We start from the raw sequence: 18,080 nt of genomic DNA, 5'->3' as shown, positions 1-18,080 counted from the left end.
ATGGTCTTTGCCTCCAGGAAACTCCTCAACTGGTGGGAGAGACAAGTAAAGTAGTAGAGATGCTATGGTGTGAATAGTATTATATTGAAGGTATCAGATGGAGGAAATCCAAAAAGAGTGCATCTTCACAACACAGGGAACATAAGAATGCTTTTTTTTTTTTTTTAAGATTTTTTTATTTATTCATTTGTCAGAGAGAGCCCAAGCAGGGGGAGAAACAGGCAGAGGGAGAAGCAGGCTCCCCGCTGAGCAAGGAGCCTGATGCGGGACTCGAGCCCAGGACCCTGGGATCATGACCCGAGCTGAAGGCAGATGCTTAACTGACTGAGCCACCCAGGCGTCCCAAGAATTATTCTTCATTTCAGAACAAAAATTCCATTAATTAGAGCTTCCCAAATACATTTAAGCTTTACCTTTATTAAGCACATTGATAGAAGGGAAATTATGGAGAAATAAGAGAAACTTAGTGTATTGAAGTTATTTCTGAGTGATGTTCATTTGCAGAATAAGGTAAAATATCTGTTGGGGCTTAATGAAATTTATTGGAAATATGTGATTCAATGTTCAAATACGTTTTTGGCATAACTTTCAGGAACATATCACTTGCATAACTAGTAAACACCTGGTAGGTAGTTTCTACCTTTATGGGATCGAGCTGTGTCAAGAACTCTTTAAAATAATCAGGACATTTATGTTACATAGTAGTATTAATTGGCATTATCCAGTCTTTTAATTGTTTTAGAGATTATGAAACGGTATGACCTGTACTTAGACCATCTTTGAAATTCTCACTTATTTTTTCTCCAGAATTTATCATGTTGATGATACTCCTTCTGGATCAGTGGATGGGGTGCTTGATTATAGTAAAGCCATTCAAGTAGGTGATCTTATTATTGCCAGCAAATGTTGATATCTGTAAATTTCAAAATACTCTAACTTTATTTTGAGATCTGAGAATTTGTTTTTACTGAATAGCATCTTATTCTAGTAATTCTTTAAAAAATGTCTATTCTGAAAACCTTTTTTCTTGGCCTGCTTTTTTTTCTTCTTTTGACTTTAAAAAACATTTTTGAAATAATTACAGGCTCATGGGAAGTTGCACAGATAGCACATAGAACCTCTTTACCCCGCTTCCCTCAGTGGTGACATCTGTAACTGTAGGATAATATCAAAAACAGGAAATTGATATTGGTAATGACACCGTTAACTGGACTCCCACCCGATTCCTTACTCAGTTTTCACTAGTTTTTCCATGTACACCTATGTGCATAGTTTCATGTCGTCTTACCATCAGGAAGGGCCGTGCCTCATGCGAGTTCTCCATTTTTGCACTTGCTCTCCACCCTCTCCCTGCCCCCTGGCAACCACGAATCTGTTTCCATCTCTAGTTTTGTCACTCTGCGAATTTTTTAAATGAAGGGAATCCTGTAACGTGTAACCTTTTGAAATTGGCTTTTTCGCACTAAGCTTATAAACTCTTGAGATCCATCCAGGCTGTTGCAGTACCGAGTGACCTCCCCTTGCTCCTTCTGGCAAAGGGCTGTCTGTCCTTCCGCCATCTCTTCTTTTATGACTGAGCTCAGGTTTCTGCCTCCCTGCCTCCTCCTGTATGGGTGAGATGTTCCTTCCTATCACTCTCACAACTCCTGAGCGCATCTCTACTTGTACTGTGCTGTCTTCAGGTGTTGGGCCCCCTGTCTTCCTCAGTAGGCTTTTGAGGAATCCCTGAGGGGTAAGGTTTTATCCGCATGTCTCCAGTGCTTAGTTCAGTGTCTAGCACATAGTAGGTGCTCATTAAGTAAATGTTAAGTTAATAAACATATTGGAGTATTCTTCTTGGTGAATTGCATACTACCTTATACCAGATTAGTCATTCAATAAATATTTGTTGAAGAATAACAATTTATTTTAGGGCACCCGGGATCCGATTTGTGCCATAACTGCATCTGATAAGACACTGATTGTGGTAAGTTTGAAGCAAACTGATTTTATGAATAATAATTGTTTAAATTATAAAAATAGAGTCAAGTAATATGTTTTGGATTTGAATATCATCTTGTGGGCACCTAACTTACTAAGTCCAACATAAGAAATAAGAAGGTTTTAAAGGTTGCCTCACAAATTGTTAAGCATTTGCAAAAACACCTGTTTATAAAATGGGTAGAATAGTGGCCCGCTGGGGAGAGTTTGACACTGGGTTGAAGGAGCCACACAAGGGTTGGCAGGTGCAGGGTGGATTGGATGGTGGTAGCAGGTCTTCGAAAGCTTCCTCCTCTATGTGGCCTGCTATTTTGTGTTGGAGAAGGGTTTTGGCTCAGCTACTTTCGTAAGACTTAAAATGAAGAGGTGGTGTGTTTGCTAACCAGTAAAGTGAAGAAGTCTAGGGCAAAATTTTCAAATAAAATCAATGTTACAGTGTCTTTTCTTGAGCTCTGACATACGAAAATATTAATTTTAGAACTAAATGTTTACTTTAATATAGTAATGCTGGTGGAGTCATTGAATTTGAATTATGTAATCAGAGCCTTAATAGTGTGTATTTACAGTTCTAGTTATGTTCTTTAGCCATTAGACATTTTATGGGGGACAAAATCTTAAGAATGTCGTATTTGTTTTTCCTCATTAGGATTTTTATAGCAGTTTGTCTTACAGAGCCTCTTGTTTTCTTTTTAGATTCTTTGCTGTATGGCAGGGTTTTTGTTGTTGTTGTTGTTGTTGTTGTGTTGTGTTTCTGATATTTGCAAAAAAAAAATAGCATGCAACTCATATCAATCACAAAAATTGACATAATTCCTAAATGACAGAGTCTACCTGAAGAAACGTACTCAGTTTAATAACAACCAGAAGTTTTGTGTTTTTATTTTTTAATTTTTTTATTAACATATAATGTACTATTTGTTTCAGAGGTACAGGTCTGTGATTCATCAGTCTTATACAATTCACAGCGCTCACCATGGCACATACCCTCCCCAGTGTCCATCACTCAGCCACCCCATCCCTCCCACCCCCCACCACTCCAGCAGCACTCAGTTTGTTTCCTGAGATTAAGAGTCTCTTATGGTTTGTCTCCCTCTCTGGTTTCATCTCGTTTCATTTTTCCTTCCCTTCTCCTATGATCCTCTGTCTTGTTTCTCAAATTTCTCATATCAGTGAGATCATATGATAATTGTCTTTCTCTGATTGACTTATTTCACTTAGCACAATACCTTCTAGTTACATCCACGTCATTGTAAATGGCAAGATTTTTTTTTTGATGGCTGCATAATATTCCATTGTGTGTGTGTGTGTGTGTGTGTGTGTGTGTGTGTATACACACTACATCTTTTTTATCCATTCATCTGTTGATGGACATCTAGGCTCTTTCCATAGTTTGGCTATTGTGGATATTGCTGCTATCAACATTGGGGTGCAGGTGCCCCTTCAGATCACTACATTTTTATCTTTGGGGTAAATACCCAGTAGTGCAATTGCTGGGTCATATGGTAGCTCTATTTTCAACTTTTTGAGGAACCTCCATACTGTTTTCCAGAGTGGCTGCACCAGTTTGCATTCCCACCAAGAGTGTAAGAGGGTTCCCCTTTCTTCGCATCCTCGCCAACATCTGTTCTTTCCTGACTTGTTAATTTTAGCCATTCTGACTGGTGTGAGATGGTATCTCATTGAAGTTTTGATTTGGATTTCCCTGATGCGGAGTGATGTTGAGCACTTTTTCATGTGTCTGTTGGCCATTTGGATGTCTTCTTTGCAGAAATGTCTGTCAATGTCTTCTGCCCATTTCTTGATTGGATTATTTGTTCTTTGGGTGTTGAGTTTGATAAGTTCTTCATAGATTTTGGATACTAGCCCTTTATCTACCAGCCAGAAGTTTTAATGGAGAAAGTACCTTCTGCATTTAAAACTTCTTTTTGCCGTTGAAATGTAAAATGTATTTTTTAATTTTTAACGATTTTATTTATTTATTTGACAGAGAGAGACACAGCGAGAGAGGGAACACAAGCAGGGGGAGTGGGAGAGGGAGAAGCAGGCTTCCTGCTGAGCAGGGAGCCTGATGTGGTGCTCGATCCCAGAACCCTGGGATCATGACCTGAGCCGAAGGCAGATGCTTAATGACTGAGCCACCCAGGCGCCCCCCCCCTTTATTTTTTTAAAGATTTTATTTATTTGACAGAGGAATGTAGAAGGTTTTAGAATGATTACTTTTTCAAACCTTTGAAGCCACAGGACCCCTTTTTTCAAAAACAAAATCTTATTTCATACTCCAATATGATAAATCTTCTGAAACCCATACTTCCCTAATATACATTAAGAAATATTCTCTCCCTCACCCTTCCAGCCTTTCTGGTAGGCCCCTCTTGAGAGTCATGCTGCAAAAGCAATGCCGCTCTGATTAAAAAGGGAAGGAAAGATTGGCTGAGTGGAGCCTTCTGCTTTGTCCCGTTGCCATGACCAGAGGCACGGAAGGGTTTGGAAACCACAGTTCTGTCCTGATTGTTATACCAACTGTTGATCTGTCAGCATTAAGGCTTGCACAGAGTTGCATAGTAATTTATATTGTTTTATTTTTATTTAAAAAAATTTTTTAAAAGATTTTATTTATTTATTTATTTATTTATTTATTTATTTATTTATTTATTTATTTATTTATTTGAGATAGAGGGCATGAGCCAGGGGACAGAGGGAGAGGGAGAAACAGGCTCCCCACTGAGCAGGGAACCCGATGTGGGGCTCGATCCTAAGACCCTGAGCTCATGACCTGAGCCGAAGGCAGACATTTAACTGACTGAGCCACCCAGGTGCCCCTGTACTGTTTATTTTTAGACCGATTTAAACTAATACTCATTGTATCACTGCTTTCTGATCATCTACCTTTCCCACTAAGTAGTATCAGATAGGTGGCTATAGATGAAAAATATAGACTTTCAGTAACAACTGTTTCATATGGTGATCTTAAATTAATTTTTCATATATATGAAATTTAATTCAGTAAGTGCTTTATATTTTAGCTTTTCGTGTACCCTGCATATTAACCTAGACAGCATCTGTAAATAACCCTTGTTACTTTTTCCTTGTGATATAAGCATTTATGTAGTATGGAATAGCTAGGTTTCTGACTTCTTTCTTAAATGCTACATGAAAAAATTAGATCACCTTCAGCCACTTTTAAAAGGGTTTTAATTAAATTAGGAGATACATATGTAATCAGTAATGTGATTCAGTATCAGAATTGGCAGTTAGTTGTGACACCATCACTTTGGTTTTGGAAACAAATGTGTGAACATATAGACAGACCTGTATTTGTATTTAATTTTATTATGTAGATATGCTTTAATAATCAAAAGTAATTTCCATAGGGTCGTGAATCTGGCACCATTCAGAAATATAGTCTTCCTAATGTTGGTTTAATTCAAAAATATTCCCTTAATTGTCGAGCCTACCAGTTATCCTTGAATTGCAACTCTAGGTAAGTCTGAAAATTCTCATGTAGTTGTTGGGTTTAGAAGTTATCAATTGGGATTGTTGGATTTATGTAATAAATGCAATAAATACATTTGTATAAATACAAATGTGTATTTGTTTTAAACTTATAGTTCAGTGTGATTTTACTATACTATATTTATATTTAGATAGTTGTATTTATACTGTGTTTAGATGTTTTTCTCTAAGTGGGCAAAATATAGAAATTCTAATGTAATACCTTTAAATTGTTTGCATGTCAGTTGCTTTAATTCCTTTGGATACTTTTTCCTCACAAGGAAGCAAAATGGAGAGTAGTCCATGTCTTCTCTATCAAATTTGTAAAAATTTGTTTAAAACCAGTTATTTCTTTAAAGCCATTTCTGCCTTCTTCCCAGATTTGGATGAACTGATTTTTGCAGAAGAACAGTAATAGGTAATTATATTTGTGATTGCTGATTATCATTTTACAATTTTGTTTTCCTTCTCCAATGTCATTATTTGTAGTCGTCTGGCTATCATAGACATCTCAGGAGTTCTAACTTTCTTTGACTTGGATGCTCGGGTAACAGACAGCACAGGACAGCAAGTCATTGGCGAGTTGTTAAAATTGGAGCGGAAAGATGTCTGGGATATGAAGTGGGCCAAAGATAATCCAGATTTGTTTGCAATGATGGAGAAGACAAGAATGTATGTTTTCAGAAACTTGGATCCTGAGGTAAACACAAGAAAGGAGCATTAGCAGTACATAAATAATGAGCCAGATAGCGAAACCTGGCTGTTTCCCTTATGTTTCCTTAAGAGGTTTGTTGGTTGTTGGTTGCATGAATTTCTGAAAATAAATAGAAACATCTCTGTGGAATTGTAACATATTTGGTCTTAAGTGGGAATAATACCGATTCTTTAAATATTCTCTGCTTTCTGTGAAAGGCACTTCCTGAGCATTTATCTGTTCTTTTTAAAAGATGGAGCCATGGTCTCTAATATATAGTCTTTATTTTTTCCTTGTCAAAGTTAAGAAAAAAAGAAAATCCGTAGTAACATTTACCAAAATTGCTTAAAACAACCTAACTAAAGAAATGTGATTTTCAAACTGCTTTGTGCTTTTATTCTCTTTTGCCTCTCTGTCCACCTTAATCTGTGCTTCCTTGGTCTTATTTATATTCATACCAACTCTGTCAGCCACGAATCCTGGTCTTTCTCACTCTGATAATTTTATGAATATGCAAGTGTGGACTGATTAATCTACCCTCTCTGGAGTATCAGGAAGCTCACTAATTTTAAAGTTGTATTTTGATTTTCTACTTGCAGCTCACATCAGCTAATTTTTAAGCTTGGAATTTTCCTGTCACTTGGTCTGCTCTGCATCAACTGTTAGCATTTGTGTTTAGGAAATTCAAAATAATTTGAATGGTAGCCTAATCAAAGCATCATTGAAATAAATCTTTTATACAGTTTTTGAATAATTAATGGATTTTCGGTTTGGAATTTTCTGTATGCTTGCTGTACCCAACAAATGTAAATAATAGATAAGTTGATAATTTCTGTATGTCATTGATTGATGTGTGGATTTACAGTTTCCTTTTTGGAAAGAAATTGCATGCTTGGGCCCCTGGGGTGCCAAAGGTCTTCTAGAGTAATTTATTTAGTGGTAAACTATTTGTCCTTTAATAATCCTAAATTATTTTCACATTTCCCCATTTTGGCTCTACTCAGGATCTTTAGGTTGGGAAATGACCTGATATAAATTGCTCTCCAAGACTTTGTTAAAGCTTTTAGGAGTCTTAAGGATCTTAGTAATTTTTAGTCCCTGAGTTAGGTTTAGAGGAAAGGCAATCAGGGCTGTTGCATTTAACTTGTAAGCAGGGGCTTCTATCAAGGGTCCAAGGGAAATTTGATGTTTGCCACAAAACAAGTGTGAAAATTTGACAGGTAACCACAGGATAACTGTGAGGATAGGAGAGGAATACTTTTTGAATGTTGGGGTCCTTTTCCATCGTTGGCCCTGTGTGCACTAAGTCAGAAATCGTATGCCGGGATGAGTGAGAGTGTTGTGCCTGCCTGGCTGTTCATAATGTGTGTGTAGCACACATGCTCAGTCTAGCACTGGGGAAAAAGACATCTTGGCCTGGTGCAAAGTGCTTCTTAAGTAGTTTTAACAGAACAGGTTTTTTTTTTTTTTTAATTTCTTTTGAGTTTGTTTTCTGGCTTAGCGAGTAGTTCAATTTCTGTTGGATTTAGAGCTAGATGAATTTCTTTCAACCTTACCACTGACTGGATTTCTTTATAAACCCTGCTGTTCTTTTCATTCATGAGGACACTGGCTGGCTGTGATCCCTGCTTGGTTAGTTTCTCTCCTGTTCGTTCCTGTAGCTGCTTATTGACTGGTCATGTAAGGACACACACTTCAAAACCGAATTTACTGGGGCTGCTTTAGGGCATCGTATTCTTTTATTATTCAGGAGATAGGCTATCATTTGACAGTTAATACTGAATACATTTTTATCCACTTGAGTGTTGTTATGAATTCTAGATTCATACCTTTCTTTAAGTTGTAAAGTTTTCTTTAGATTATATGTGAAAAAAGGGTGCCATTTGTATGTGAAGTTGTAATTCACTGATAAAGCACACTTTCTTTGAGAATTTGGAAATGAGTATTTAATGTTGATATTCCCTGCTTGATCATTTTTATCTCCAGTGACCCTCTCAAGGTACTGATTCCGCTTTTCTAGTCTTTTTCTGGAATATTCCCTCTCATTGATGCTATTTCATATTCATATTCCTTTCATATCTCATATTTTTGTCACCCACCCTCTCATTTTTATACGCTTCTTTACCAAACAAGGGGTTTCCAAACTTTTGTATCTATACCTTTGTATGTGTATAATTATTTATTAGAAATTATATACATGACCTACCATATTAATACATTGTGAATCATGTCCCTGAAATAGAAATTTTAAAAGAATGAGAAAAAAATAACAGGAGGTAAACTTTATTTTAAAATGACATGGTGTTATGGTTCATGCTACCATTAGCTAGTGTCTCAAACATAATGCACACTTTATAGAGTGTGGAATTATTAACTTAGTATAGGTCCCATGTTTCAAATAGTCTTCTTGATAATTTCCATTTTTTAACTGACTTTTTGTCAGACCTGATTAGACTGTCATTGTTTTCACTGTGTAATGTGTTTTCACTTTGTAAAAACCTCAGAATCTGTGTGAGGAGTAAGGGAAGTGACTGTTCTACCTTGTCTTGTTTGCTTGTGCTTGCATTATGGGTATTCCAGTAATTCACAAATTCTTCGCAGGAGGATTTTGAAACTACATGTCCAATTTATGAGGGTTAGCTAAAAATTAGACACTGTAATCCCTAAATCTACTTAGCTAAGTGTGTACAAACTGCAGTATGTCACAATGTGCTAGAATTGAGGGGGTAGAATTCAGAGTACCTATGTTATATTGCACATGTTATGAGACCTTCTGACTTCTGTACTGAATGAGAGTACTTAATATAGAATAGATTAGTGAAGTTTTAAATACTTTCTTGATAAAAATAAACTTCTTGCATACCGCGTAGTGGAGGGTGTCCTGCTTTTGTCATCCACTGGTCTAAAACTTCATATTCAGTTGAAATGTGGATGGATATCTAGTGAATTTTGGAAAATAAAGAGAATTAGTTGAGATCAAGCAGAAGTTGACTTTTTAAAATCTGAATTACACAAATACTTGCATATTTACTTACGTGCCAATAGGTTATTTTGGAAACTCTTAATTTTTTGGTCTCTCCTCCTCCCTGTATTTTCTTACTTTCTCTTTATTTTTGGTATAACTTTTATCCATGCATCATCTTTTATGACTTTATTTTTTGGCTACCTTGCTTTGTTTTTTATCTAGCCAAATATAAAACAATTTTCTAATGACAAACATTTTTGTACAGGTATATTTGGACACATGTAGTGTCAAAATAATTCAGGTATACAAAATGCCTCTATAATTTAAAGAAATATATCCTTATATTCTTTCTTTTTGAATTAAATTTTGTTCTGATTCTCTCTGTGTGTTCATTGCTCATAAAGGCATATTATTTGCCTTTACATAGTACATTTTTTTTTAAGAAATAAAGGGATTTTGTAAAAATTTTCTCATATACTCAACAATTTTTACTTTTTAAAAGAAAATCATCACTTTAAGACTCAATAAACACATATAATGGGTATACAAGAACCTTTTTTTTTTTTTTAAACATTTTATTTATTTATTTGACAGACACAGTGAGAGAGGGAACACAAGAGGGGGAGTGGGATAGGGGGAAGCAGACTTCCCGCGGGGCGGGGAGCCCGATGCGGGCGGGGCTCGATCCCAGGCCCCTGGGATCATGACCTGAGCCGAAGGCAGACGCTTAAGGACTGTGCCACCCAGGCTCCCCCAGGAGCTTTATTCTTAAACTTTGACATACTAAAACTAAATTTGATTCAATTTTTACCTGTAATTTCCATCTTTTTAGTATCTTCCTATTATAATTTTTGTAGTTTCTATCGTATGAAGAACTAAGTTTCAGAGTTAAAAATTCAGTATGTTATTTCCTTTGGATTTTGCTTACTTTCTGTTTCATGATATACATATACACACATATCTAAAAAAAATTACATTCTGGTATTATTTCCATTACCAGACATTAACTTATCCTTTCTACAGCGTTCTTGGAGGTAGTAAGTATATTGAGAGTTTATTTCTTTTTGTTTACATAATATTTATACCTAATTTTTTCTACTAGGGATTTAGGGCAGCTATTTTACATTGTAATATGCATTTACTACACTTTATTTCTATAAGCCTGCATAATACCAGGATGAGAGACAGACCTGTAACAGACTTGTATATTTACATATTGGCAAATTAAGTCTTCTTATATAGAAAATCTATCAGGAATGCTCTCTGGCTAATGTTACATAGGATGGACTTTTCAGTATGGTACAAGTTTTCTTTGATATATGTACTTACAAATATAGTGTTTGTCAGTTTTATTAAGAATTAAATTTAATATTGCATTGCATGAATAAGAATTATCTAGTGGTATCAGACACTTCCGGATTAAGAAAAATTGGACTGATATTAGATGCTATTCGGGAATTAATATTGATTACATAAGGCATAATAATAGTAATGTGGCCATATAAAAAGCATCTTTTTTTTTTTTTTAAGAACATCTTTATCTTTTAGAGATATGTACTGAAATATTTAGGGGTGAAATTTCATGATGTCTGTAAATTTACTTGATTTACTTTAAAATATTTCAGCCAAAAAATTGACTGAAGCATATTTAGCAGAATGTTAATAATTATTTAGATGATGGACATATGGGTGTTAATGACATTCTTTCTACTTTTCTCTTGGTTTGGAAATGTTGATAATAAAATATAAAATCATATATTGAAGGAAGGAAAATTTTGTACAGTTTAACATAACATTTGTTTTTATCTTTAAAGGAGCCCATTCAGACTTCTGGATATATTTGTAACTTTGAGGATTTAGAAATTAAATCTGTTCTTTTGGATGAAATACTAAAGGTAATTCTTAAAAAGCAATTGTATTTCTGTTGCTGGCTTGGCTGGGATTTATTTTTTCACCAGGCAGTGCAGTGTCCCCGTTAGGAATGTGGATAGACCCTGCTCTGTCACTTGCACCACTTTTAGACAGGTTCCTTCACCTTTTTGAGCTTCATTATCCTTTCTTGTTTACGAGCCTCAATTTTTTGCCTCTATAAAATGGGGATAATAGTAGTACCTATCTTCCAGGATTGTTATTGTATAAGGTAATGTGTAAAAAGCACTCAGCACAGTGCTAAGATCAAGAGCTCAAAAAATGGTAGCTAGTTGTTGTTGTCATTTTTTATATTATCAACAGAGGAACTGAAGTAATATTTGACAATTTAGTGTTTTGTAGTTCTAGGATACTTGAGTAACTTTTTTTTTTTTTGCAGGGGCACTATCCTATTTTTTTTTCAGGCTTTATAAAATAATCCATTTCTGATGCCAGATATCTTTTTGAACCTCTACTTTGGCCCTCATTGACCATCTTTTAAGAATTTCTTTCTCTAAGGATATATTGAAAAGAGTTTTACCTTCATTTTATACAAAGCATTTACTTTTTCTGTGTACTTCATTCAGTTTTATGGAATTAGAATAGTAGATTTTTACATTTCTGAAGTTGCAGTTGGTAGCATGTTTTCATGTTTTAGTTTGATGTATAAATTGTAGCCCTTTTATTATGAACCTGTTTTTTTTTTTTTTCTTTGAGAAATTTCTTGGAGGACTAGAGCAGAAAGAATGCAAAAGGAAAAGGAAGGAATTTACTAAATTTACATTTACTAAAGTACCTTTCATAGGAGGTGTTCATTTGTCATTTGTCATTATATGTCGTTTTTCATTTGTCATTACAACCATGCCCGGTAGGTACTACACAGACCTCATTTTTAGATGAAGAAGGCTCTTAGTGAAATGATTTACCAAAAGTTCATCTGTTCATTGACTCAGGAAATGTTTACTGGCAGTCAGTAAGACAGTTCCTGGCCTCAAGTAGAGGAGTTGGGGAGATAGACAAGAAATTCAGCAACCAGACAAGGCGTGGGGGAGCTGTAGTTCAGTTGGCAGATGTATCCCTTCAAAGGACTGCAGTGAAAGAGCATTGGGTCAGTTCTGAGACTGTGAGTAATGTGAGTAGCACAACCAGGTATTGTGCTAACTGTTTGATCTCATTTAATCCTCACAACTCGAGGAGGTAAGTTTGATTATTCTCTTCATTTGTTCAGATGAAAAATGTGAGGCTTGGAGAGATAAACTAGTTTGCCAATGACACCCAGTTAGCAGTAGGCAGAGACGTGATTTGCCTCTAAGCCGTCTGGCTTCAACACTGCTGTGTGTATGTAATTAGTAGCACTGGCAGAAATGAAGAAGGGGAATGGTCATGGGGTAGGTTGGCCCAGGTTATAAGAGGCCTTGTGTGCCTTCTGTGGAGTTTGGACTACATCCTGGAGTCCTTGGGGGGCGTAAAGCAGGAGAGTGACATGATTGGGTTTCTATTTGGGGAAGATGGCCTTGGCTTCCTGGGTGGCGCTGGGAGGGGGTGTAGAGCAGGTTTTAGAAAGAGTTGTCACATAGCCAGTGAACAGTGGAATAGGATTTAAGCTTAGGGCGGCTTGAATCCAAACCTCATGCTCTTTCCATACTACTTTCTATCTTGTGCCAGGGATTTCCCGGAGAACTTTTTAGCTTCTGAATGCAGAAGCTGGTTTAGTTGCAGGGTGAGGAGGGGCACATGCAGCTCAGTTCTGGGAGCCATTGCTGTTTTCTCTAATTCTCTCGTATGCTTCACTTTTTCTTTGCTTGGAATATGTAGGATATTGGTGAGTTCATTATAACTGTTTTCTTTGCCCATTAGCTAGCTCTTTCCTGCAAGGCTGGCCTTCAAAAAAAAATTTTTTTTTTTTTTTGGAGGGGCCAGCTTGCAAAATTAAGAAAAGAAAGAGGTGATGAAAACTGGCCCTTTTCCTTTTATTTGCTTGTCTGCTGCCCAGCAGCACAGGGAGCAACAATTTCATTGCCCCTGACAAGGAAAGAGTAGATTAAGGAGTGAGGGGGTAGAGGACCCTGCACACGTGTTTTCTGCTCTGGTGGAATCCACAGCACTTTGGGCGAGAAGAGAATAGTAGCTCCTGGGAATATGACATTTAAGCTGAGGGAAAATAGGCTGCATAATTGTAAGAGACCCCTACTTCCACCACTGCCTTTTCCCCATGGGCAGCCTCATAGCCTTGGGAGGAACTTAACTGGTGGGTTGTGGGTGTTTTCCAGATGACTTGAAAGACCCACACATTGGAATAGCTTTTCTTCCCATTTTGGTTCACAAGGTGAGGCAGGTGTGTGTGTGTGTGTGTGTGTGTGCGTGCGTGAGTGCGTGCGTGCGCGCGCGCAAGTCTGTTTTACTGTAAAAAAGAAACACGTACTCTAAGGGCAGCCATTTGACTTTCTTTTCGTGTTTACTTTTAGAATCCTGAACATCCAAACAAGGATTATATAATTAACTTTGAGATTCGGTCCTTGCGAGATAGTCGAGCATTGATTGAGAAGGTTGGCATTGAAGATGCATCTCAATTCATAGAGGACAATCCACACCCCCGACTTTGGTATTTAAAAATAAAAAATCTTCCTCAAATGACTGGTGTATGCTTTTTATTTTTTTATTTTTTAAAGATTTTATTTATTTATTTGACACAGAGAGACACAGCGAGAGAGGGAACATAAGCAGGGGGAGTGGGAGAGGGAGAAGCAGGCTTCCCGCCGAGCAGGGAGCCCGATGCGGGGCTTGATCCCAGGACCCTGGGATCATGACCTGAGCCAAAGGCAGACGCTTAACGACTGAGCCACCCAGGCGCCCCATGGTGTATGCTTTTTAAAGTTTCAGCTCTATTGTCCCCCACTCTTGTGGTAGCCTTCATGGGGGGTAGATGTCCATTCTTGCTCTTCTTTTTAAAATACAGAAATTCATTTCAGATGTGGAAGTACTCAAAATGAGCATAATATTAAGTGAAACATGTATAAATGTGTTTATCACTTCCCACCAGTTTGACTAGAAACAATAGGTATAGTAATTGCATTCTGGTTCAGACTTGTTTATCAGTAATTACAGTAAGCTTTTCTGTTTCTTTTGTAATACAGGCGCCTACTGGCTGAAGCAGCTCTTCAGAACCTGGATTTGCACACTGCAGAGCAAGCATTTGTACGCTGCAAAGATTACCAAGGCATTAAGTTTGTGAAGCGTCTGGGCCACCTGCAGAGTGAGTCCATGAAGCAGGCCGAAGTTGCTGCGTACTTCGGCAGGTTTGAAGAGGCCGAAAGAATGTATCTTGATATGGACAGAAGGTAAGTCGTGAAAGTACAGGCACTCTGAAGCACTTCGGCATTCGTGATCTTTTTGTACAATAGACTAAATGTCTCATGCCATTTCTTTAGAAAATAATTTCAGTTTGGATTACCAGCTGGATGTTCCACAGGTCCCTCGTTAATGTATGTTTTGTAATTTGGAGGCGGTTTTCTTTGCTGTTGTTACATATATTAATGGCTGGCCGTGGATTGCTTTCATTTGGTAGGGAAAAACCATAAGACTACAGAGACTGGGGGCTTTTATCCTTTATTACACAGCTCATTTTGGGTTTTCTTTTTTTTTTTTTTAAAGATTTATTTATTCATTTGAGAGAGCGAGAATGAGAGAGAGTACATGAGAGGGGGGAGGGTCAGAGGGAGAAGCAGGCTCCTCGCCGAGCAGGGAGCCCGATGCGGGACTCGATCCCGGGACTACAGGATCATGACCTGAGCCGAAGGCAGTTGCTTAACCAACTGAGCCACCCAGGCGCCCGGGTTTTCTTTTTCTGTTTAGGCCTTTATTTAACTTTTTGTTGCCAAGGAGCATGAAATAAAAATGAACGGTATATAGGGATTGATTTTTATTCCTCTGTTCATTTTAGATTTATATAAAATACTGTATGAACTTCATTTCAGCTGTAAACGTTGTATCTCATTTTTATTAATGTTGTACTTCCAGGAGATCCCTAATAACAGCCTAAGCCCTGAAAAGAAAGATAAACCAAATGTGTTTATATGTGTGGTTTTTAAATAAGCCTGATCATGTCTACAAAATTGATGAAGTGATTATTATTTAAATCATTATTTTGCTAGGAAAATTGGAATTCTAGGGAAAAAAAGGCAGGAAATTACTTCCTTTTCCCTATTTCAGGTTTTCCCCATTGCCTCTTTCCTAGTTAAGTTTCTAAAATGTTTGGAGAGGTACATTGTCTTTCAGTTCCCTGCTGTGTATTCTAGTTCCCTGGAATCGAACCTATCACGTGGTAGGCAGTTGTTAAATTATTTGTCACATGAATGAATACATGCTCTCTTTTGTAGAGATCTTGCTATTGGCCTTCGGCTGAAATTGGGAGATTGGTTTAGAGTACTCCAGCTCCTGAAAACTGGATCTGGTGATGCAGATGACAGTCTCCTAGAACAAGCCCACAATGCCATCGGAGACTACTTTGCTGATCGACAAAAATGGTAGGTAACCTAAGTGGACCACCTTCTCCATTCATGCGGCACTTAATATGGTAGCTGCTTGAGTAATTCCCTATGACACAACGCTGGGGAAATTGAAGTCCATCTTCTTGGATCCTAAAATTCAAACAGCTTTAGATTCACACTGGGGAGCAAGAGATCCTTAGATAAGTGTTGTAAAACTTTGGAGTTTTCATACTCACAAAATGTGTGCCTAGCTTCAGACAGCTTTCTACTATTTAAGACCACAGTGTGCATTTCAAAGATATTATATGATCTACTTCTGAAAAAGGTAAAAAAAATTTTATATTTGCTTGTTTTATTGTAGATTATTTTCAGAAATCATTGACTTTTATTCTGAAGTTTTCATTTTGATCAGTATGCTTATTTATTTACATCAGTGTTTGGAAGTACAGCTGTGTATCAGATTACAACAATATTTCTTAAGAATATCCAAAGGATGTTGCAACTAAAATATGCTTCGCAGTTTTTAGATTTTTTTTCCCTCCAATTTATATGCTTCAAAGACATACTATAACTGAAGGTGGTAACTAGAGTAATACTAGTAATTCTAATGAAGGAACATTTTTGGTGAAAATGCTTATTTACCAGGAGGTTCATATTAGTTTTAAAAGTTTTTGCTTCTTTTTATATTCTATAGGTTGAATGCTGTACAATATTATGTACAAGGCCGGAACCAGGAACGTCTAGCTGAATGTTATTATATGTTGGAAGATTATGAGGGATTGGAGAATCTTGCCAATTCACTTCCAGAAAACCACAGGTTGCTTCCAGTAGGTATTACAAATTTTAGGTTTTAGAGTTGTTAGGTTATTTTATAAGGTTTTCATGTTACAGTCAGGAAATATTTCTGTGCCACAAAGAAAATTTAAAATGAATCTATAATCTTATAGTTTCTTAGATGTGAAGTGATACTTTTAATTGTTAAAACAATATGTCAGTATTACAGAATGCTTGAAAATGGAGGGAAAATTAATCATATTTCCACTACTTTAACATGTTCACAATCTACCGTAGTCTTATCAGTTTTATAAAATTGCTTTTAAAGTTAGCTGAACACATGAAATATTTCCAGCTAAAATGATATCTTATCAGAGATTTGCCTCAAAATGATCCAAGCTTGGTCTGGGGATTAATGTGTATGTATGTATTTGAAATTTGCTATAACAAAAGTTAAAAAAGATAGCTTGACTTTTATTAGGTTATTTTAACAATAAAGTATTTAATGTTAAAAAAAGAGAAACAAAAAGAGTTTTCTGGAACTTTGTTTTGAACGTTCTTTTTAAGTGTATTGATTGTCGAATGATGTTAATGAATTTATATTTTATTTGTTTTATCTAAAATGTAAATAACTGAGTTGTAAAGTACCTGTAGAGTTAGCATCTCTCAACTGCATGGTCTGGACGTATATCAGTTGTGAGTTCTACCATAAAAATTTTGTCAATTAATAGATGAATGAATAGTAGAATTCTGAGAATTTGGTTTTCTCCTTTGAATCAGAGCAGTTATCCCTGTAATAATGATATTTTCAGTTACCTTTATTTTCAGTCCTGTGCTTTCTTGAGTAGGAGAGAAACTGAAATTACTTACAACCCTGGGTATTAGGACAGTGTATCCTACATTAATGTCATCTGTTAGGTGTGTCTGGTGATGCAGAAAAGAGTGTTGCTATAGAATATCCAAAAAAGTATTATTACTGAGTAAATACTAAGTAATTATAGCTATAATAATAATTAAATAATTAAAATGATTAAAAAATTTTAGTAGTGCAAATTTTAAATCAAGTTTTTGGAGGAGTTTTTTAATAATATGGTAAAATGTACATAATATTTAAGTAGGAATTTCAGGGTGCAGAACTATACGTAATATCACAATACATACAGCAACTCACACATCCATATGGATTCACAGGACAAAGATGTTAGGAAATTACATCACACCATTGAGATAGATTTCCTATGGGTAGTGAGATTATGAGTCACTTTACATTTTTGTGCTAGAAAACATTTTTTTTTTCCCACCATGAGAATGTGTTATTATTTTCTAACCAGAGAAATACAAATATTACTTTTAAAAAGATAGTTGGGTCCAAAATGTACTTTTATGATTTTCCCCAAATACTTTAGAAATGAGGGTGGAGAGAGAAAAACTCTGGCCAAGTAGATACTCAGAAAGAAAAAGAAAATTGATTTTTCTGAAAATGGAGAGTAAGCCCGATAGGTGTGGTTGGGTTTTGTTGTGATCTCCCTCCTCACCACCACCCTGCAAGGGAGCTCTGTTTTGGATCTAGCTTCCTGCACTAACAAACGGCTGGCTTGTCTGGGGCATTTCTTTAGAGAGGTATGTGAGAGCTCCGTGAACATGAGATTCCGCTGAAGCCTCTAACGATGACCATTGATTGTACCATTGGTTGCCCTAAATGGTTTTTTCACACACTGCTATGGAGTTTGTTTCAGAACTTGACATTTCTGTAGAGTTGCTACTGTACTGGGAGGAGAAA

General features: G+C 36.5%; 1 protein-coding gene across 2 annotated transcripts in view; it reads left to right on the top strand.

Annotated features, from left to right (window-relative positions):
* Positions 1 to 18,080, top strand: part of WDR35 (WD repeat domain 35) — a 57,852-nt gene that overhangs the window by 33,460 nt on the left and 6,312 nt on the right. For both annotated transcript variants that reach the window (XM_021697470.1, XM_021697471.1), the window contains 9 exons: positions 808 to 877; positions 1,913 to 1,966; positions 5,352 to 5,461; positions 5,962 to 6,172; positions 10,946 to 11,026; positions 13,505 to 13,641; positions 14,174 to 14,377; positions 15,416 to 15,562; positions 16,221 to 16,353. In XM_021697470.1, the coding sequence (XP_021553145.1) occupies positions 808 to 877; positions 1,913 to 1,966; positions 5,352 to 5,461; positions 5,962 to 6,172; positions 10,946 to 11,026; positions 13,505 to 13,641; positions 14,174 to 14,377; positions 15,416 to 15,562; positions 16,221 to 16,353 (1,147 nt within the window). The remainder of the gene's footprint in view (positions 1 to 807; positions 878 to 1,912; positions 1,967 to 5,351; positions 5,462 to 5,961; positions 6,173 to 10,945; positions 11,027 to 13,504; positions 13,642 to 14,173; positions 14,378 to 15,415; positions 15,563 to 16,220; positions 16,354 to 18,080) is intronic.

The sequence above is a fragment of the Neomonachus schauinslandi genome, chromosome 10, assembly GCF_002201575.2.
Source record: "Neomonachus schauinslandi chromosome 10, ASM220157v2, whole genome shotgun sequence".
In the NCBI taxonomy this organism is placed as follows: Eukaryota; Metazoa; Chordata; class Mammalia; order Carnivora; family Phocidae; genus Neomonachus; species Neomonachus schauinslandi.
The sequence above is the reverse complement of the archived record's forward strand: the minus strand, read 5'-3'. Positions and strand labels throughout refer to the sequence as shown.